The 20,058-nt window shown below is 44.6% G+C and overlaps 4 protein-coding genes and 1 pseudogene across 14 annotated transcripts; 1 reads left to right on the forward strand and 4 right to left on the reverse strand.

Moving 5' to 3' along the window:
* Nucleotides 1-274: 274 nt before the first annotated feature.
* On the reverse strand, nucleotides 275-5,634 carry LOC128254569 (tumor protein D52). Of its 11 annotated transcripts, none has more exons than XM_052983724.1 (6): nucleotides 5,474-5,633; nucleotides 2,629-2,753; nucleotides 2,013-2,173; nucleotides 1,823-1,882; nucleotides 1,458-1,620; nucleotides 275-536 (listed from the first exon to the last, which is right to left on the reverse strand). In XM_052983724.1, exons 1-6 carry the CDS (start codon nucleotides 5,481-5,483, stop codon nucleotides 495-497), a joined length of 561 nt encoding a protein of 186 aa, XP_052839684.1. In that variant the 5' UTR covers nucleotides 5,484-5,633; the 3' UTR covers nucleotides 275-494. The 11 variants fall into 11 exon arrangements, with proteins under 11 accessions (XP_052839684.1, XP_052839677.1, XP_052839679.1 ...); XM_052983717.1 differs by lacking the exon at nucleotides 5,474-5,633 and adding an exon at nucleotides 3,163-4,128 and having other exon boundaries at nucleotides 1,416-1,620; XM_052983719.1 differs by lacking the exon at nucleotides 5,474-5,633 and adding an exon at nucleotides 3,163-4,124.
* Nucleotides 5,635-6,279: 645 nt separating this feature from the next.
* LOC128254548 (vigilin) lies at nucleotides 6,280-15,265 on the reverse strand. The gene is given in 8 exon segments (XM_052983684.1): nucleotides 6,280-8,105; nucleotides 8,251-9,627; nucleotides 9,693-9,895; nucleotides 9,898-11,545; nucleotides 11,669-11,919; nucleotides 11,980-12,073; nucleotides 14,235-14,309; nucleotides 15,184-15,265. Coding segments are annotated over 6 exon segments (3,915 nt in total). The 5' UTR covers nucleotides 12,023-12,073; nucleotides 14,235-14,309; nucleotides 15,184-15,265; the 3' UTR covers nucleotides 6,280-7,712.
* Nucleotides 15,266-15,679: 414 nt separating this feature from the next.
* LOC128254571 (protein immune deficiency) lies at nucleotides 15,680-17,424 on the forward strand. The gene is made up of 2 exons (XM_052983726.1): nucleotides 15,680-16,458; nucleotides 17,131-17,424. Exons 1-2 carry the CDS (start codon nucleotides 15,802-15,804, stop codon nucleotides 17,290-17,292), a joined length of 819 nt encoding a protein of 272 aa, XP_052839686.1. The 5' UTR covers nucleotides 15,680-15,801; the 3' UTR covers nucleotides 17,293-17,424.
* Nucleotides 17,425-17,581: 157 nt separating this feature from the next.
* Nucleotides 17,582-18,333, reverse strand: LOC128254581 (glutathione S-transferase 1). The gene has a single exon (XM_052983737.1). The coding sequence runs from the start codon at nucleotides 18,331-18,333 to the stop codon at nucleotides 17,668-17,670; it is 666 nt and encodes a 221-aa protein (XP_052839697.1). The 3' UTR covers nucleotides 17,582-17,667.
* Nucleotides 18,334-18,393: 60 nt separating this feature from the next.
* LOC128254607 (glutathione S-transferase D5-like) lies at nucleotides 18,394-19,761 on the reverse strand (annotated as a pseudogene).
* Nucleotides 19,762-20,058: the final 297 nt, after the last annotated feature.

A 20,058-nucleotide genomic window follows, 5' to 3' on the forward strand; every position in this document is an offset into this window, starting at 1 on the left:
CAGAGTTGTCAGGCTAACAAAGTTTTTGGCGGGATTTTCAAAGTATATAAGTAGTCCGCTAAAAATTAACTTTCTGAGCATAATGGGTTTTTAAAATAGCTAGACACTTTGAATTTTCTTTTATTAAGATTCTTGATTAATAAACAAGACAGTTTTGAATATTAAGTAACAATTTATTTAATAAATTTATATTTTAAATTGTATTATAAATATTTTTTTTTAATTCCTCGGTTTATTTTCCCGCAATTATAAATAATAAGTAAACACCGTAAAGTACATTTTAATGGGGCAAAAAATTTTGCATTTATTCAAAGATTTCATACACATATAGCAAATCTTAGATCAGCATTAGCAACAAATCGGGTGCGACTTTTCTCTCTCGTTAGCAGTATGGGTTCTACCCTCTTAAAATTACCAATGAATTTTCAATATTTTGCACGCAAGCTCTGATCGCAATTCGAATAAAAGTACTAAATTAATTTGGAATCGGTATTTTATCGGGATCGGGACCGCCATCTAACTACGGAACTCAACGCCTAGAGAAAAATAAAATACAAATGAAAAATAAAATATATAACTGCAATGCTTTTTTTAAGCTAAAGTTTTTACTAATTATTGGAAACACTTGGGAATGACGATTTGTGGACACCCAATATGGTTAAGTCTCTAAACGTACACTTAGAACTGATAGTTATATAAATGAATGCAGCAAGCCCTTCGATCTACCCTCCTCCCTGGCTTAAAGTTTAACAAACAATCATGCAGTTCGATGGTGTCTCACACGCAAATACAAATAGATGCAAATAATGTGCACTCCCTTTGGCCAAATATGACGCACAGATTTTAGTTAATTCAAGTTATTATATATACCGTAACGACTACACAATTACACATGATCTGTAGTTAAGTTCTGATCCAGTTGTTAGTGCGCAGACACGACAAATCGCATTAGTTTAAATAAGTTATTAGAGTGGGGTGCGTGGGTCTGTTGTTTGTGTATCATAGGTTTGCTCCACGCTATCGACGCGCTTAGTAGCTGTAGCTTCGGTCTTGGCCCGAAATCTATTTAGTGAGTGAGTCTGTGGGTGAGTTCAGGCCCGAGGATGTGTTGTGCTCGTCCATGGCGTCTGGGAAACTGGAAACCGAGCCCGACCGGGATGTCACCTTGGTCTACAATGGAACAGAGAACCGAACAGATTGTAGTAGATGGGCAACAGTGGCACTCTCGCAAGGAGATCGTTGTGTAAGCAAGCAAATCAACCGAAGGAGCCCAATTCAGAGTGAGTACAGAGTGGGTGAGCATGTGTGAAAGATGTGTGTGTGGTTAGTGTATGGGGTCGGTTAGACGGGAACCAAAACGAATCGCAACAGTATGAGAGATGTGTAAGACAGATATATAATAAAATAGTAGTTACCGCATGAGATTGGCACATAAAATTGTTGTGTTCATAGCTTACTTTAACGTTCTCGTAGGCAGAGCCCACCGAAGCCTCGATAGAACGCATCGACTCGGAGTTTTTCATTTGCGACAATTTCGACGAAATGCCACTGGTGATGCTGCCAAACACCGAGGCGGTCTTCTCGCCCGTCGACTTCAGCACAGACTCCGTGCGTTGGTATCTACAGAGGAGATGGCACAGCATTAGTTACTCATTCAGGTGCAAATTATCGTTATACATAAAGTGGGTAAACAAATGTGCTTTAGTTACAAACAGGCAGTAGAGTAGGTTATTGTGTTAGGAAGGAGAAGCGTGAAACACGGCGTTAGTCCAGGGACTCCAGGAGTGCCCCAATAAAGGCCAACCTCAACCCAGTTACTTACAGGGGTGCCTCGTGCACGGCTTTAGTAAACGTGCCCACGCTCTGCTCCACCGATTGGTAACTAATAATAAATACATGTTTCAGTTTCAGCGTTATAACATGAGTTTGAAACAAAAAGCATGGTTAGAAATTAAACCTGGCTATAGTCGGATTAATTACGTAGCAGTTTTGCCCCCGGTTTTTCGACTTACACAGTGGTCTCTTTGAGGTTCTTAATGCCCTGGTTCATATCATCCGTCACCTCCTTCCAGACGGTTATGCCCAGTTTGCGCTTGAGATCGGAGGCGTGACGCGTCTTCGAGGCGAGAACGGTGCGCAGCGTATTGATCTCCTCCTCAACGCGGGCTAGCTCCTAGAAAATTAGAAAATTAGAACAATTATTATTACATAGGTATAAAGGTTTGTTAACTGAAAAAACTCCTGAAAAAACCTTCAGTTAACTAACTTTATTCACTTATTCAAATGCTTAATTCTTTCTTGAATCAAATGACTGAAATGAACTACTGAGCAAAGTGAACTACAAAAGTATTCGAAAGCTCATTTTACTCAATTGGTCACTTACTCAAATGCTTAAAAGTTTTTTTGTATCAGTTGACCAGTTAAAACCAGCTAATCAACACAGTGAACTCATGAGCAAAATGAACTAACTAAGTTAGTCTACAAATGAACCAGAGTGCTAGAATGAAGCAGTAGAACAAATGAACAACTAAGCAAATAGGGTAAGCAGATAAAGAACTGACCACATTTTTTCACTCTCTTTGGTTAATAACTTGAGCTTTGTGTTCGCCATTAAATGTATGTCCTTACCTGACTCCACTCTGCCCGACGCTGTTCCTTCTCCTCCACGGAAAGCGCAGCAAACTCGGCGGCAATTTCTGCGGATGCCACAGAAGCTGCTGGAGATGCTGGATCCGAAAGGTTGGCTGTATTATCTGGACACGAAAGGGAATCATTAAGTATAAGCATTTCAAAGCAATTCAAAAATTGGGTGCTGTTAAGGGGGGACGGACTGTAGCTTAATTTGAATGTTGTCTGCGGGCAGTGTTGTTTATGTACCTCCTTTGAAAGCAACTTCCTCAAAGACTTTGTCATAGGCTGAGTACACCGAATTCGGTTTGTTTATGTACAATTTGCAAAGACATGAGTTTGGTTAATTGGTTAGATCTGGGCTTTGGTTAATACTCACAAACTGTCGAGGCGAAAGGGCAGCCAAAAGAGATAGAGAGACATAGAGAAGTTAGTCGGGTTAGTCATGGTTCACAGTGGAAAGGGAGATGTGTGAAAGACCCAGAACAAAGCCCCGTGAAACTAAACCCCGAAAAAAAAACCCATAACTGGTACCTCTACTTCTATGCCCAATGTTGAGAAATCTCTTGTAGTTATCACTATTCGATATCTTGGCCAGATACGGTTTGGAGAAGTCTATGAACGTGACCTTAACGTCGCGCATGGTTCGCTTGGCAAAGAACTTCAGGCGGAAGCGTTTGGCCATCGAGGAACTGGGTGCCTGGTTGGCCAACTTGGCGCCAATGAACTCGGCCTCCACTGCCTGCAGCTCCAGACTGTTGGTGTAGTCCGAATCCACATCGTAGAAGATCTGATCCAGAGTCAGATTACGCAGATACAGCTCGGCTTCACTCTCCTCCTGCCCATCGTCGTACCAATCTATGGTGGCATCATGCGCTTCCAGATCCAGCGAAGGTGTGCTGGTGAGATCATCGATGCCTGGCAGGTAAGAGTCCTCAATAAAATCCAGGCTATTGGGTTCCGATTCGCTCATTCTGCGGCAGTGTCGGCGGTTTGTTTCATCTTTGGCAGCAGCAGCAGCGGCAGCAGCAGCAGCGGCAGCAGCACAAAAATCACTTTCTATTTTTTAACGTGGCAGCTGGCCTCAGGAGGAGCATGCGGTCTTGGCCCAATCCTAAGCGGGTATCACGTTTCCACGGTCAGTTCTGGGCACATTTTTCTCGCCCTGCTTATAGCCACTTTGGTGGTGCTTCTTTGCTGAGCTTTCAGTTCTGGCCCCGCCGAGTTCCACATAAATTCCCCTTCTCCCCATGCGATCGCAGCTGGTTTTTCCTCGTTATTATTTTTTCAAGTTTCTGTTTCTGTTTCGGTTCTGGGCCTGCTTCCACGCTCTTCTACAGCCAAAAGCCAACTGACTCGATCTCGGCTTAGAAATTGGTAGCTGTGGATTGCTTGGCTATTTGGCTCCGCTTGCTGATGATTCGTGTCAGCACGAAAGACGAGGAACGGCGCAAAAAGAGCGCAAAACAAAAGGGGCATTTACAGCCAGCAGCACCAACTACCAACTACAGTACGTATTTACTAAGAGATACAGTCTTTTATAAAATGTTTTTTTTCATATTTTCTTTTCTTTGTAAAATATAAAATCGTTTTTATACTTCCTAAGCTAATGATTTATTCTTTACATTCATATAACCTATGTATGTATTCCTGGATAATTTGATAGGAAGCTATAGATAGAAATCCAATTAATCGAAGCCAGCCACAATTATCATTTTATCTACCTATAGTCAAGGGCTACAAAAATACTTTGATAAACTCTGACGTTTGCAATCAGTAGAACTCCGGCATTTTATACAATAACTAATACTTTATATACTGTCAGTAGTATTAATATTTAAATCAATTAGGAATTAAATGTAATAAAACCTGCTAGCAAAAAAAAAAAATTTACTAAATAAAAACACTGTATTTTACCAATAAGAATTATTTTTGAATTATTTCCCAATTGGATTATGATTAAATTTGTTTTGCGAGAGAGCAATAAACCATAAAATACTGGTGAGATAAGAGCTGAAAACATTTTGCAGTTTATCTTATCTAATGCTTACTGTACATAAATGCAATGGTTTGCTTATGAAAAGTATGAACTTTATAATTTGAGCTTATTGCCAAATGATAATTGCGAGTGATGTTTTTGTCTGAATTTTCCACAGTTTCCTCCGACCGATTATCTACTGTACGTACACAAAGCAACTGTGCCACATTGATAGGCCCTATATTACTAATATATGTATGTATGTATGTGAGAGTTGGGTCTGGTTTTCTGCAAGATGTTGTTGTGGCAGGCCCACCAATTCAATCGAACGCTCAACAAGTGGCAACGATGTCCAATTATTGAGCGGTTCAGTATGGAAACAGAACTCCGGACAATTAAGACCTCAATATGGTGATAAAACCCGGTTGCAGGAGGCGTTTCTGGGTGATACGCGTATTATCGGAAATTGCGCTTCTTGCAGCCACGTATGCAGGGGCGTCAGAAGAAAATGCATTGTTTACACCAGCGTCTCAAAGGCCACAATCTGCCTACCCCATCTTCTAAATATATTCCCATTCACGACATGTCGAACGACTCCCACGAATTTTCGAGCGTTTGGAAAGCCTTTCACCCTACCCAAATCAGAAACATGACTCATCCGCCGATTCCAGCGGTTCCAAGGCCAACTCATTGTTTATTCTAGACCCCCCCAAAAACTATATGCAAATCCGCTGAATCAGCGTCCTACGATAATAGTCCCTAATTGTTAAGTGTCCCAATATAGCCTGGTCACAAGAAACCCACGAAACATGTGCAGCGGCATGTAAATTGCACGGAATGCACTGGCTGCATTTGCCACACACTTACGGTCCTCCATTGCGGCGATGTCTCCTGAAGTCAGCGGCAATTTTTTGAATTAATTCCAAGCGAACTGCAAGCACTTGTCGCAAAAATTTTAAGTTGAAAATAAATTTTTGTTTCCCTTTTGAGCTATCGATGCCAGCTTAAGTAAATCGTGGAGATGCCACTATCGATAAGAGCTTTCGACTGTAAGTTTCATCCCTAGCTCACTTCGAACTATAAAAGTTGAGAAAATAACTTTATAAAAGTAATTGGAAACAATTATAAAAAGTAGTAAGATTTCGAATAAATAATAAACAATTCTCGAATTAAAGCTAGTCACCACTCCCCCTACTTATCGATAGTTTCGCAACCCTACTTGTTGCCGCTGGGTTAAAGAAACAAGTGTACCACCACTTGCCAGAGCTGCCAGATCGCGCTTTAATTTAAACATTAATGTTTCGGTTTAAAACTTTTGTATTTCAAAAGAAATAAGACATACGGTTGTATCTGCTATATCTGGTTTGAAAATTATAGTAAAAATCGAATCGTGAGTGAAAATATCTTGCTTTGCAGCCAGAAAATGCCTCTTGGCCTTCGTCTCGTACATTTGATTTTGTCTGTTAATATAGGAAAATATATACATTTTATATCGTTTGTATTCTCTACGTTCTTAGAATTACTAATGCAGTTGTTGTAAATATGTATGTATATTTTTAAAAATTTACAATATCAGGTCTGTTATTCTTGGTGTTATCATATTTTTTGAAACAGAAGCAATCCAAATTCAAAACAAAAGTGAAACATAAGAAATAAACAGGGCGAAAAAAAGATACGATTTGTTTACGCTTTTTATTGATTTTATATGGTTTTTTTTGTTTTTATTGAATAGTAATAGTAAAAAATTAAAAATTTTTCTCATACTTTGTGTTTCAACTGTCAGATATTGCGCGGTGCAGAGTCGAGAAAACTGAAAAAACCAACACCCGATACTCGTACAAAGTACTGGAAGAGTTCCACGTTTTTTTTTTTTTTTTTTTAGACAATCCACACCGCGTCGCATACGAAGTTAGTTAAGTGGAAAACATAAGTCGAAAACAATTTAATATAAATCAAGGGGATTGCACAAAATTAAAATGTTGGTACTCATTTTGAAATGTGAATAGGGTTGGTGTGTGTGTGGTGTGTTTTTGTGTGTTTGGGCTCGGTATCATGGCTGTGTGTAAAGGACAACGCTGGAGGATTTGGGAGCAGGAGCAGACGTGCGGAAAGGGTGGTAAATTATTGTATAAGTAAGGTGTATATTTGCTGTTCAAATAAATCGCTATCTTCACTTCCATTCTTGCCCCGCAACGTAAGAAACGTTTTTCGTTTTTACAATACAATCAACGTTCATTTAACATTTACTTTCGCATAAATCATAATAATCACTTAATTGGGAAAAAGGGAAATGGAAATTCCGAAAACGAAAGATCTGAGTATGGTATAATCCAAAAAAACGAGAGATACAAATTAGTTTGGGAGGAGCGAGGGTAAATGTAAATAATTAACATTTTATGCTTACAATTACTTTCGTTCTTGAACGCGTTTCGCTAGTCAGTTTCAATTCAATTAACAAACCATTTTGCTGAACTTTCTGCTTACTTTTAGGGAGCTTCAACTAATTAGAATATTATGTGTGTTGCAATGAAGAATGGTTATATAAAAAGAAATTGGCAATTAAGTGTTGTATGTATAAAGTGGCCGGGGTTTAGCCAACACATCGGGGAACGGAACTGGGGGCGTGAGTCAGTTGTCTGTTTTGATTCTCGTATTCTCTATATATGTTGTATAAATGCAATTTCATGTGTGTGAGCGTGTAAGTGTCGTTGTATGTGAGTTGGGGTATTTGTATATATGTGTGTGTGCTGATTGATCCTGTATCAAATCATACAAAAATAGTTGCTTGTTTTGTCATTCTTGTTTTCAATTAACCTGCACAATTTGCGTTGTAGAAAAGCTCCTGGGAGACAACCTATACCGTTTTCTTATGTTTTTTTTTTTGACACTAGTTTTCGACTAAAGAGACGTCCGCACGACTGCCGCTGCTCGGCCGCTGCTCTGCCGCTCACTGCCCGATTATCCAGTTCCATTTCCATTTCCTTTTGCAGTTCCAGTTCCAGTTCCAGCTCCATTCCCTCCATCTCCAGCTCCGATCCCCGGCGCACCCCGACGTGTAGTATTGCTGCTGCTACTGCTGGCGATCGGGACACTCGGCCCGATACACTTAGTTTTTGGGGCCCCACACGGATGTGATGGGCGTGGTGGCCACCGGAGCCCCGCCAGCAGCGAAGTGCGGGAAATCCTCCTGCGACTGAGTGTTGGGCGCAGTCAGGTTCTTGGCCTGCTTCTGCTTCTCCCACGGCGCGTCCTTCATGACGAAACCGTTCTCGCTGGCACCTCCAGCGCCGGATCCAGATCCCGATCCAGAAAGGAAGGCACCGACCGTCTGCGGCTGCGGCGGCGATGGCGGCAAGTTCTCCAAGTAGTCACGCTCGTAGTCCTCGGCCATGCCCAGCAGCACCTCCTTGGCGTTCTCAACGTCCTCCTCCTTGCCAATGATGGTCACGGCATTGGGGTTGCTTTGAGCTTCGTCAGAAGAGGGGAACTTGATGTCCACCTGTTTGCGAAAGAGAAAGCGCTTGTCAGAAAGAAGTTTACAATGGCTAACTAGCTTTGGTTTTGCGTACAAAGTAGCACAAATAATAAACATTAAATAAATGCATTGGATTTAAATACAACTTAAAACTCTCTGAGAAACCCACCTTGTAATCCTCGATGACCTTGCGAATGGTGCGTCCGCGATGGCCGATGATGTGGGAGTGGATGCGCGTATCGATCTCGATAACTTCGCGATAGAGGGTCTGGAGGTCGCCCACGATCTCCAGAATGGCATCTCGAGCTGCCTCAGCATTGGCCTGGTAGCCGGTGATGGAGATGATGCGCTGATTGGGATCGTCGCGCTTGGGCAGCGAAATGTTGACGTCGTGATCGGCACGCAGCTTGTTAATCACAGCGCCATGGCGACCAATGAGCTTCGAGTGGTACTCCGTATCTACGTCCACCTGGAGAACATAGGAGCGCAGTTCACGATCGGCCCGGTCGGCCTCATAGTCCTCGATCATCTTCTCCAGCGCCTCGCGGGCTTCGGCCACGTGGGCGGGCGTACCGGAGACCTTGATCACATCCGACTTAAGCTCGCTGGGCGGCAGCTCAACGTGCACATCGTGCTTGGACATGAATTGGCGCACATTGGCACCGCGCGGCCCGATAATGGTGCGGTGCAGGTCGAAAGGCACCGTCAGCTCCTCCTCGATGGGGATGAGATCGAGAAGAGCCTGCTTGGCGGCCTCGCACTTCTCAATCCTGCCCGTAATGCGGATAACATCGCACTGACGCACCGGCTCAACTGCTTCCGTCTCCTGCTCGCCCTCCTGGCCTTCCTCACCACCATTCTCGCCGCTACCGCCGTTGGTCAGACCCTCGACGGGTTCGGTGGCATCACGATCGGGGAACTTGATCTGCACATCGAACTCAGAGGTCACCTGCTGTACCTTGAAGCCCCGGGCGCCCATAATGGTGCGATGCTGGCGCTGCGGAATCACCACCTCGATGGTGGTCTGCGCTTCCAGATCGGCGACAATCTCCTCGATGCGCTGGCGGGCCGCTTCAATGCAGTCCTTGGCGCCCTTGATCGTCACCTTGTCGGAGTTGGTGCCGGCACGGGGGAAGGAGATCATCACACCGCCGCACTCCTCGGAAATGCGGTGCAGGATGAAGCCGCGCTTGGCCACAAAGTGCTTGTGGTGCTTGGGATCGACGACCACCTCGCCCTCGGTGACCTCGTCGCACTCCTTGATAATTGCCTCTAGCTGCTCGCGGGCCTTCTTCACGCTGTCCTCCTTGCCGATGATGGTGATCACCTCCTTGTCGGTGTCCTCGTTCGAGGGGAAGATGATGCGGGCACCGGTGGCATCGCGAATCTTGCGAATGGAGGCGCCATTCTTGCCGATCAGGAACTTGTGGTGCTGCTGCTTGGCGCGCACCTCGGCGGTAAAGGAAGCCAGCTGCCGTTCGTTGGCCAGCTCCAGCAGCTGACCCTTGGCCTTCTCCACATCGTCCTTGGGACCGCGAATAGTGACCTGGATGATGGGTGAAAGCCATTACTCAAAAAATGTTCTTGCTTTGAAAATTGTAATAAACATACCTTATCGCTCTTGGAGTCGCTGTTGGGGAACTTGATGGACACGCCACCGCACTCCTCCATGATCGACGAGATGAGCTTGCCGCCAGTGCCAATGATCGAGTTGTAGTACTTGGGCGGGATCTGCACCTCCTCGGTGACAATGTCGGAGAGTTCGTTCTGGATCTTCTGGATGCGTTCCTTGGCCTCCAGCACGTTCTCCTTTTGCCGGTGATGACGATCACCTCGTTGGTATCACCCTCGGCGGGCAGATCGATCTTGGTCTGAGTCTCGTCGCGGATCTTCTTGATATTGGCGCCACCCTTGCCGATGACGAATTTGTGGAACTGCTTGAAGATGGGCACCTCGATGATGTGCGACGATTCTTGGATCTCCTTGACCAGCTTGAGCAGGTCCTTGTGGCACTTGTCCACATCCTCCTTGGGGCCGCGCAGCTTCACGATGTCGGTGTTCTCCTGCGGTGTGGGTATCGTGATCGTCACCTGGCGGTAGCGGTCCTTCACCTCACGAATCTTCTCGCCCTTCGCTCCGATGATGGAACGGTGCAGACGGCGGTCAATGATGACGTCCTTCGATTTTTCGTTTTCAAGTTTGTCGATTTTTTCTTGTAATTCAAGCTGCGCCTGCCGCACACCCTCCTTGGGTCCCTCGATGCGGATGTTGTTCTGGCCCTCGCGCTCCTCGATGTTGATGTTCACCTTCAGCTCATCCTTCAGTCGGTTCACATTGGCGCCAGCCTTGCCGATGATGTGCTTGTAGTACGAGGGATTGACCGTCATCACTTCGAACGTGAAGTTCTCCTCGTAGTTGCTGATGATCTCGGTCAGGTAGGAGACGGCCCTGTCCACGTTTTCGGGATCGCCCTCCAACTTGATCTTATCCTCCAAGCAGTTCACGTTCACATTGGGGCAATTCTCCTCCAGCTGCTTCATGTTGGCACCCTTGCGTCCGATCACGTACTTGTGGATCCAGTGCGGCGCATTGATCTCCACCGACTTGACCGAGTTGGCCTTTTGGTAGACAACGGTCAGGGCATTACCCAGGGCCACCTGCGGTCCACGCAGCGTGATCGTCTCCAAGGTGGAGTCGTTGGGCGGCATCTCCACGGACACACCGGTCAACTGCAGAATTTCGGCGATGGTGGAGCCCTTGGGGCCGATGACGTAGCGGTGCTGCGCCTTGGCCACCTCCACACTGACCGTGGAGCACTTCTTCTCCATCTCCTTGTAGATGGCCTCCACTTTGGCTTTGGCCGCTGCGACGGCGTCCTTCTCGCCAGAGATGATGATCTCATCCTTCTGTACCTGCTGTGGCGGCACGTTGATCTTGGCGCCCGTCTCCTCCTGCAGCTTGTTGAGGTTCTCGCTGTAGGGGCCCACGATGAAGGGGTGGTAGATCTTGGGCACCGTGGTGCGATCCGCAAATTTCTTGTACTGCTCGGCGGACAGCTGGCGGATCTCTTGCTCGGCCTGAGCAATGCCCTCCTTGGTGCCGGCGATGGTGATGAACTCGCTCTCATCGCCCTGGCTGGGGATGTTGATGCGCGTGGAGGTGGTGCGTTCGAGTTCACGCAACCGCTGGCCACCCTTGCCGAGGATGACACGGTAGTGCTCTCGCGGAACGGTCACCTGGCGGCTGGCCTGCGTCGAGAAGCCCATCAGGATCTTGCGGCGGGCATCGAGCAGCTCGCTCTGCTTTCCCTTGATCAGGAACGTCAGCGACTGGTTCTTGCCGCTCACAATCTCGATTTGGGCGCCCGTCTCCTTGGTGATCTGCTGGCAAATACGCTTCGACTCGCCCTCTCCGAACTTCTCAGACTCCGTGGACTTGCGCTCCTCGCATGGGACATGCAAAACCTGTTGATCAATAGCAGTAGTGTTAGTATTTGATTAAGATGAATGTACACCCAACTATGAACATAAAACCTAATAGATTTCAGGCTTTGTACGTAAAACTTTAAACACTCTGTCCAATCTTACCTGCGTCTTCTGGGAGCTCGTCACACGGGCCAAAGTCGAGCTAGAAGCTCCGGATTGCGACGGCGCCGAGGTGTTTGCCGGCAGAGCCGGGAACAGGTCGTCGTAGCTGAAGGCGGGAGTGGCATTGCCAGTGCCGCCGCTAGTGGTGCTAGTGGGCGTGGCCACCGAAGTGGGCGAGGATGGTTGCTGCTCGTTGGACACCTGCTCTTGGCCATTGATGAGGGCGATGGGTTGCTGCTCGATGGTAGTTGCTGCATGATGATTTTGAATTAGTATTTGGCATTTTAAATTTTTTAATTCTAAAAACTCACCGTTGTTAGATTCCTCCATCACTGCTGCTGCTGCTGCTTGCATTACTTAAAAAAAGAGAAGAGTCCTTTTTCGTTCCAAGTCGTTTACAGTACACTGAAAGTATAAAATCAGAGATATGTTATCAAATAGTGCTCAAAACGATTACACCATAGGGGACCCATGTTTATCAGCCGGCGATAAAGCCAGCGATTAGTCAGAAAGTTTCTGGGGGGATTATTAGAATGTCGGTCGATCAATCAGTTTAGAAAATGGTTGAAGAGCATTGTTTTGGCAAACACGGATTTCATACAGCCCGTTAAGCTTCAGTTTTCATCTCTTCCTGTTGTCAGTCGCCCACAGCCCTACCAAACTCACTGTGAGTTGATAAGTGCGACCCCTAAAGACCCGCATGTAGCTGCCACCCGCTGATAAGAAACTACGTACACAAATAGTGACTGCTTTGCTACAGTCAGCATATTAGAACAAAGATAATTCATTGGATATGCTGCGTGACTTTAAAACTATGCCGTCTAGATTTTTTTTTTTTTGAATCTAAACGATTTAAACGGTTTAAACGATTCTAGAGAATTATTGTGTCTGAAAGGAATCTATACTTTACCATCGATTTCAAGCAATTTAAAAAAGAGAACTTAAAATCTTTCAAATCCATTTGCTTTATAAATAATTCATCATCACGCACTTATTAGCAGATGAACTTTCTTTCGGCTTCATTTTTTTTTAGATTGCTGGAGAGCAGAACCAATTTGAGAGACCTTATTTTGCGGGCCGCCACTGTAAACAGTGCGTGTCCAAAGGGGGTGCGTCAAATGGATTTTCTAGCGCTGATAAACCGAAATAGATTCAGTTTCTAGACGGACTTACTGCGCCAGAACACAAAACTAAGGCCACGTAGTGCCCGGATCGGCGAGATGAGTGCCCGGCTCCGCAGCTCCACATTTCGCTGGTGATAAGTGGACGCGGCAGTGGGCCACGCAGGCAGATTCCGGAGCAGAGTGATTTCTATCGGCCGAACTAGCTGATAAGACTCCGCCCGTACGATCGCCACCAAGATATCGAGGGTACCCACATACACGGTGGCAATAAGTGCAGGTCCAGAAATAAGCTGATATCAGCTGGATTTTGGCTGGGTGAAAGGTTGGGGACAGGCGAAAAAGAGAGAGAGCTCAACGGAGGAAAGAAGGAGGGGAAGACCGTGCACTTGTTCGACCAAAGCTGTTTTCTAAACCAATGCCCAACGAGTTTCGTAGCCTACATTTTCCTCTCCACCGAAAGAACAACAAAGATATGGTTGTCTCTATTGCCAGTATCTTTGTATGAGTGCTCGTGTCTGCCCAGAGGCGGAAGCAGGATTATTATCAATGGGGATTTTAAAACAGGGAATGTTAAAACAACTAAGATTTTGTTGTTGAAATATATGAAAATATAGAAATTGGTTAGTGTATAACAATTGATTTGTACCGATTCAAAGGTTAAAGTTTCCTGTTCGTTATGGTAAAATATTGTTTAGCAACAAAAAATCTGTAGTATCTTGGTATTCATTTTAATAAGTATAAAAAAGTAACTGTCTGCCATTATCTATCTAGAATCTTTAGCTGTTAGGAAAGGAGTTTCACATTTTAAGTCCCCTTCCGCCTACGCCCATGTGGGTGTGCATGAAAAATGTGTCAAAAGAAGAGACCACAGCGGGAGAGTGGCAGGGAGAGAGCGAGAGCTTGACGAGGTAACTTAACGGAGCAGGGGAGCAGCTCCATATAAAACCGGATGATAGCCGGCAACTACAACAAAACGATCGCGTATAGTATGGGTGTGTGTGTGCCTGCACATTTCTGTGTCGCTCTTTTTCTTCGGGCGTACGGTTGTATGTGTGTTGGCACCTTTCGAGAAGGCACAGGTAAAAAAAAAAAACGAAAACAAGCAACATACCTACAAAGCAAATACCATCGCACATACATATGTACGTTCGTATCTGACGCCTGCAGCGACGCTGACGTCGACAAATGAAGACAAAGCACAAAAACAATGCGTTAAAGTTCAGCTTAAAAAATATACAAAATTGGTATGCACATATCAGATGGATTCTTGTTTTTGTAATTTCAATACAAAGATCCCAAAAAACGAAAAAGAAAAGCTCGACGTAGTCAGTTTTAAGCATGGAACCGTTAACTTGGGCGTATTTTTCCCCATTTTTGGCAAAACACTTGTGTAAAATGTTAAACTATGCAAATTAACCCTAGGCGAAGGTTGTTCAACTTACGGTACTGTAAAATCCAAAAATCCGGCCTAGTTTACTCTCCTTTGACCAAATCCAGTTTGATAACTTGGGTGTCTGCTGGAAAAGCCGAAAAACAATTGGTTGGAATTAATACAATTAGCGGATGCAGATCGTAGGATGCCCTACGCTGCATTTCGTCGGTTATTCTGCATTCTGCACATCCCCAATAGAAAGTCTGTTTTTTTTTTTTTTGCTTTATAGAGATGGGAAGGCTGAAGAGAGGGCAACATATGCGGGCCACTTATTGGACAATTGTTTTTGTGGCAGCGGCAAAGTGGAGCAGCGCGTGGGCGTGTGCATGTGTGTGTGAGAGAGTGTGTGCTGGTATGGAAATGCGGAAATCAGTGCCGTATGTTTGCCAGGTGAAAGGTTATGTGGATCCTCTTTTCCGGTACAGGGCGGGGCCTTCACTCCGCGCGCCACGGAAAGTAGGAGTTAAAAAAAAAAACAGCACGCGCGCCTTCCAATCGGACAAATATGCTTATATATGCACGCACACACATATCCACGGGATTTTAAGGCCCCTTTGCGTGAATGTGTGCGTGGACGACGTCGCCGCCTATTGCGGGTGTGTGCGTAAACGCGAGTGCGCCGCCCGTGTGTATTATCAACCATTGAAAAACACGTTGTTTTTCACCGAGCGCACAATAATGTAAGAAAAATTAGCGGCCCGAGTTTTCTTTCTTTTTTGCAGCAGTTGCTACTGCCGCTGTTTCTCCTTCTTTCTCTGCCGTCGCCGCCCGGCCCTTCATAACTGTAAATCCGTGTGCACTCTCTTTCGCCCGCCGTAACTTATGCAATTCCGGGCGCATTATATCCGCCGCACGGATCGCCGGCCAAATGCAGTTGCATTTCACATTGGAATCTGTTAAATTCACACCCAGACTTTCTATTGGAAGGCAGAACACACGGACGCGGATCTCAACGTTACCGACTCCAAGTAAAATTGAATGAACATGAGCGAACGTGGCAAATAGAGATGGGCGATAGTCGGCAGCGGGTGCAGAGCTGTCGCTGTCTGCAAGGCGCGGGCGAGATGTCAAACAAACTATCGGTGGTGAAGAGCAATATCGTTGCCGGCTTTTGGGGATAAGCAAAATGCACTTTAACGAAATGTATGCAAAAACTAAACTACCCACACGAATAGTGTAAGTTCTACTGAACTTTTACTTCTGGCACATTTAATAGAACGAAACATTAGTAAAATTAAATAAGGTTTATAAAACTTAATTGACGTCTTACACTTAAAATTTTAAAAACTACAATTATTAAATGAAATTTAAGTGCTTAAAATTGTACAAGATCGGTTCAAAATATATAGCTTTTCCGCTTATTTACAATTCAAAACTTTTTGTTGCTCTGATAATTAAATACTATTCGATTAATTTAACGTTCATCAGCGATTATCGCGCACAGCTATCGATAGTCGGTGCCATCCTTGGCCTGCCACCACCAAATCGAAAAGAATCACAAAGGCAGAAAACTCCCCAATCTGTGGAATTTCCGGAGGAGAGAGCACAACCATCGCAGCGAGTTATCAGCAAACAGCATGTCGAAGCTCAGGAACCTGTTGCCCACAATCTTTGGCGGGAAGGAGGCGCAGAGTCCGCCCGACGAAGGACGCCTGGAAAAAGATGCAGCGCCCGTGGACGACAGCGAGGCAGATAACAACAACAGCGGAGCCCTAGCGCTGCCCGCCTCCATTGGCACGCCCACTGCCTCCGCGGATCTCACCGAATCCGTGCTGCGTGAGCTCAGCGATCCCAACTACAATTCCATGGACGTAGTCCAATCCGCCAATATCCCGGGCACCGTAAGCAATGCCCAGACGAACAACACAATGAACGTGCACAGCGCCCAGCAACAGGTGGTCATGAATTTCTCGAATGCCAGCAACCTGCACTTTGGCTCCGTCTACAACATCAACCAGAACCTAAGCGCCAGCAGTTCGCGCAAGGGCAGCACCAGTGCCACGGAGGAGGCGGTCGCCCAGCCGGAGGGCAAGCAGCGCTCCACTGCCGCCCGCAAAACAGTCAGCATTGTAACCATGATGCAGTCACAGGAGGAACCGGATGTACGTCTCCTAGATGTGGTCTCCACGCACTTGGGCGAGGGCTGGAAGCAGGTGATGCGGGATCTGGGTCAGTCGGAGGGTCAGATTGATCAGGCCATAATCGACCACCAGATGCACGGCAACATAAGAGAGGTGAGTTTTGCCAGGTACTGCCGCACTTTTCTAACAGGAAATTGATCTAATTGAACTCTATTTGTAATTGTCTTTCAAAGAAAATCCTCTATTTATTGTAGAAATCCATTGAAAACTTAAGAGTAGCCGTTACCCAAGATCTTAGATTAGAAGCATGAGTTAAGTCAGCTTTCCTTAGTGTATGTGCAGATCTTGTGACGCATCAGTCTAATTTGAATTTCCAGCTTTTATGACTCGACTGTTTATAAATTATAAAGCGCCGGACCCAAAAATTCAGATATAATCTGAAAGTGAAATTTAAACTGGGGTACAGCATTATTGCTTGCTAAATATCTTTACAATAATAAACATTTGAAATTAACTTACATTATTCAAAGTTATGGTATTTATATAATTCTGGAATTCCCTTATCCTGAGTTTGCTTTCATTAAATATATGGTTACATGTATGGATTAGATTAGATTGCAGGTTGGAAGATACGAAAATTACATTTACGTTTTACTTTGATGAGCTTTGATAAACGTCAAATGAAAACATGTATAGGTATTTAGAACAATCGAATTGTTTTAATTTTTTCCTATATCCCGCATCTCACGTTCCCCGAGTTCAATTAGAAAAATTGCAAAAAGTATGACTAAAACCAGTAAATTAACACTCTTCTTAATTCTTCAGGTGATTTACCAGCTGCTGCTGCAGTGGGTTCGCAGCTCGGAGAACGGTGTGGCTACCGTCGGTCGACTCACAACGCTGTTGTGGGAGTCCCAGCATCGCGATTGCGTGCAGCGCATGAAACTGGTTTGGAAAGCACTGGAGAAGCGCAAGACAAACAGCTAGCCGGTAAAAGGGATTCAAGAATAACGATGCCAGAACGATGCATTTGGATGTCCAAGCCTATGGGAGGATGGAGACTAGCAAGGCTAGCCCATCACCGAAGTCTGCAAGATGCAAAGACCTCCGCTGGACGACCATCCGGCGAAATGTGTGCAATATTTGATTTATTAATCCAACCCTTCGAATAAGTGCCTAGATGTTTGCATTAACTATACTTACTCCAGTTTTATCTTTAAAATGTGATATTTGTGTCAAAAAGGGAACCAGCACTTGAAGTTTGCATTTCAAAATATTTTTGTAAAGTGTATACAAATAGAAGCTTTATTGTTACGTAACCGAAGGCAATCTCATTTCTAACCTTTAAGCTCGAGTACAAAGTCACACAATCTTCGTGATCTTCGAGCTGAACATGTCAATCAACATCTGTGCGCCGTTGCCGTTAAGCGATTGATAGTTTAGCTGACTGGCCATCCTGTCCAGCCATCCGCTTAACTTGGGATAACGCTTGGCATCGATGGCGGCCAAACCCACCAGGCTGCTCACCGAGGAGACCATACTGTAGTCGGCGATGGTTATGCCCGTTCCGCAGAGGAACGGCTGATTGCCGATGAACAACTCCAGGAAGTCATAGGCCTCGTAGATGGCATCAATCTTGAAGCGCGGCACCTCCGTCTCGTTTTTGTAGAACAATGGAGCAGCAATATTCCGGATGCAACCCTGGAACAGCACGCCCGACTCAAAGTGCAGGCGCTGATCCACAAGTGCACGCTTGAAGTAATCCTTGGGATACAAGGCATCATCCTTGGCATAACGCCTCACTAGATAGGCGCAAATGGCATGGCTCTCCCAAATGCACTTGCCATCGTCCTCCAGCATGGGCACCGTGTGCTGCGGATTCTTCAGTGTGTACTCCTTGGTCCTATGCTCCCCGGCCAGCAGATTCACCAGCTTGTACTCGTACTGCAGACCCAGGGCGTCCAGGGTCAGTTTGCAGGCTCGCACCGGCGGACTGGCCTCTACACCATAAAGTACTAATTTTCCCATCGTTTTCAGCTGACCGCTCGCTCCGGGTGTCGATTTGAAACTAAACAAGCTTCGTCTATCGCTGTTCACGATCGAGCAACAAGCGATTCAATTAATTCCATATATTACCGCACCTTACTTAGCTATACAATTCTTTTTCAGTCATGCAAGGCAAGATAATTAAGGTCTCCGCCTGATTGACAGTAATTATTCGAATCAAATATATTTGTTATATTTAATACAGATCTACTTTTTCGTAAGACCTATCTGCTGTCACTATTTTCAGACAAGATAACTGATATTGATATCAATTGCTTTAAATGTGACCCCCAACAATTTTTAAGGTGTTTTGGCTTATACTGCATGCCTTATCATATCTTTTTTTTTCCTTATCACAGTTTAGTTGATAATTCGTAGTGTAGGTCCGATTAAGTGTGCAGAATTAAGTGGGTGTTTTAAAGATTTTTAGACTTGTTTGAAATTCTTTAAATATACATTTTTGTATATAAAATACATGTTTACATCTTGTAATTTCAAATCAAAAATTTTGTATGTAACAAAAGTTATTAATTAAATCTTTGCAAATTGCTGAATTGTTTGGTATACCCTTTTAGGTTTTGCAAAATGGGGTATTTTAATAGAGTTAAAAATTAAACGTGTACTTACGTTGAGGCAAGAGAAAATCTACGGACATGCTGATGGATTGGGGCTATAAAATTCAAAAGAAAAGGAATTTAAAAATTAACCAAACTTGCTTTCAACACATTTTTAAAGCAATTAAGTACAATGTACATATAAAACTAACTAAAAGAATGAGAAACATGTTTTATAAATAGTGCCTAATACAGAAAAGAACAATTTAAATACAACGAAATCTGATTTGAAGTTTCTTAACAAGCCAAATTTATTAGATTAAAGTATAACATTTAGCTGGTTGTCAATTAGGGAAGGAAGGGTGACCAATTCTCGGGCCCCCTTGCCATTGGCATCCTCAAAGAAAGGAAGTTTTTCTAGCTTCTTGATCCAGTTATTTATGTTGGCATAATTAACCGGATCGATATCCACAAATACTGCCAGCGCGGTGATCGATGTGATGAGGCTAAACTCCGCAATAGTCAGATGAGCTCCAGCAATATAATCATGTCCAGTGAGGAAAGTCTCCACAAAGTCGTAGATGACGGCATTGTAACGCTCCCTGGGAATCGTAGTTAGGCCAGAGGCGAAAAGTGGCTTGGTGATGCTTCTCAGTCCGTTGACGAAGACCACTCCGGATTCGAAGTGCAGCCGCTGATCCACCACAGCCCACTGCAGGAGATCCTTCGGATAGAGACTGTCACTCTGTCACAGATCGCATGCGAGTCCCAGATGAAGTGTCCATCGTTCTCCAAAGTGGGGATTCTTCTTCACGAACTCCGGGGAAAGGGTCTTCCTAGCCAATGTATTTATTTTCACGTATTAGACTGCCCGAACTCGCCTCCGTGCCATAAAGAACTTGGACATTTTGTCTCCAAGAGGTTTCCTTTATAACTAAACGTAGAGGGCAAAGAGCCACTTTATTTATTGGATTTTCAATGAGAATATTAAAGAGAAACACTCAAATAAGAGAGTCAGATAAAAAGCTGGTAAATACAAGTTGCTTTCTCTTGCATTGTTAATTTTCTATTAATGCTAATTTATTTTTAGTACTAAATACGAAGAGAACTTGAGAAAAATTTTCTGAAATTAAATTAACAAAATTGATTAGAA

The sequence above is a fragment of the Drosophila gunungcola genome, assembly GCF_025200985.1.
Source record: "Drosophila gunungcola strain Sukarami chromosome 2R unlocalized genomic scaffold, Dgunungcola_SK_2 000006F, whole genome shotgun sequence".
Lineage (NCBI taxonomy): Eukaryota > Metazoa > Arthropoda > Insecta > Diptera > Drosophilidae > Drosophila > Drosophila gunungcola.

Bases quoted from the DNA above. Each gene is read 5' to 3' on its own strand.
- LOC128254569 (XM_052983713.1), bottom strand. From the start codon at position 3,601: ATGAGCGAATCGGAACCCAATAGCCTGGATTTTATTGAGGACTCTTAC. The intron at 2,754-3,162 runs GTACCAGTTATG...TTTCGTGTCCAG, and splicing joins CATTGGGCATAGAAGTAGAG to ATAATACAGCCAACCTTTCG. The intron at 2,174-2,628 runs GTAAGGACATAC...CTAATTTTCTAG, and splicing joins GTCGGGCAGAGTGGAGTCAG to GAGCTAGCCCGCGTTGAGGA.
- LOC128254581 (XM_052983737.1), bottom strand. From the start codon at position 18,333: ATGGGAAAATTAGTACTTTATGGTGTAGAGGCCAGTCCGCCGGTGCGA.
- LOC128254571 (XM_052983726.1), top strand. From the start codon at position 15,802: ATGTCGAAGCTCAGGAACCTGTTGCCCACAATCTTTGGCGGGAAGGAG. The intron at 16,459-17,130 runs GTGAGTTTTGCC...TTAATTCTTCAG, and splicing joins TGCACGGCAACATAAGAGAG to GTGATTTACCAGCTGCTGCT.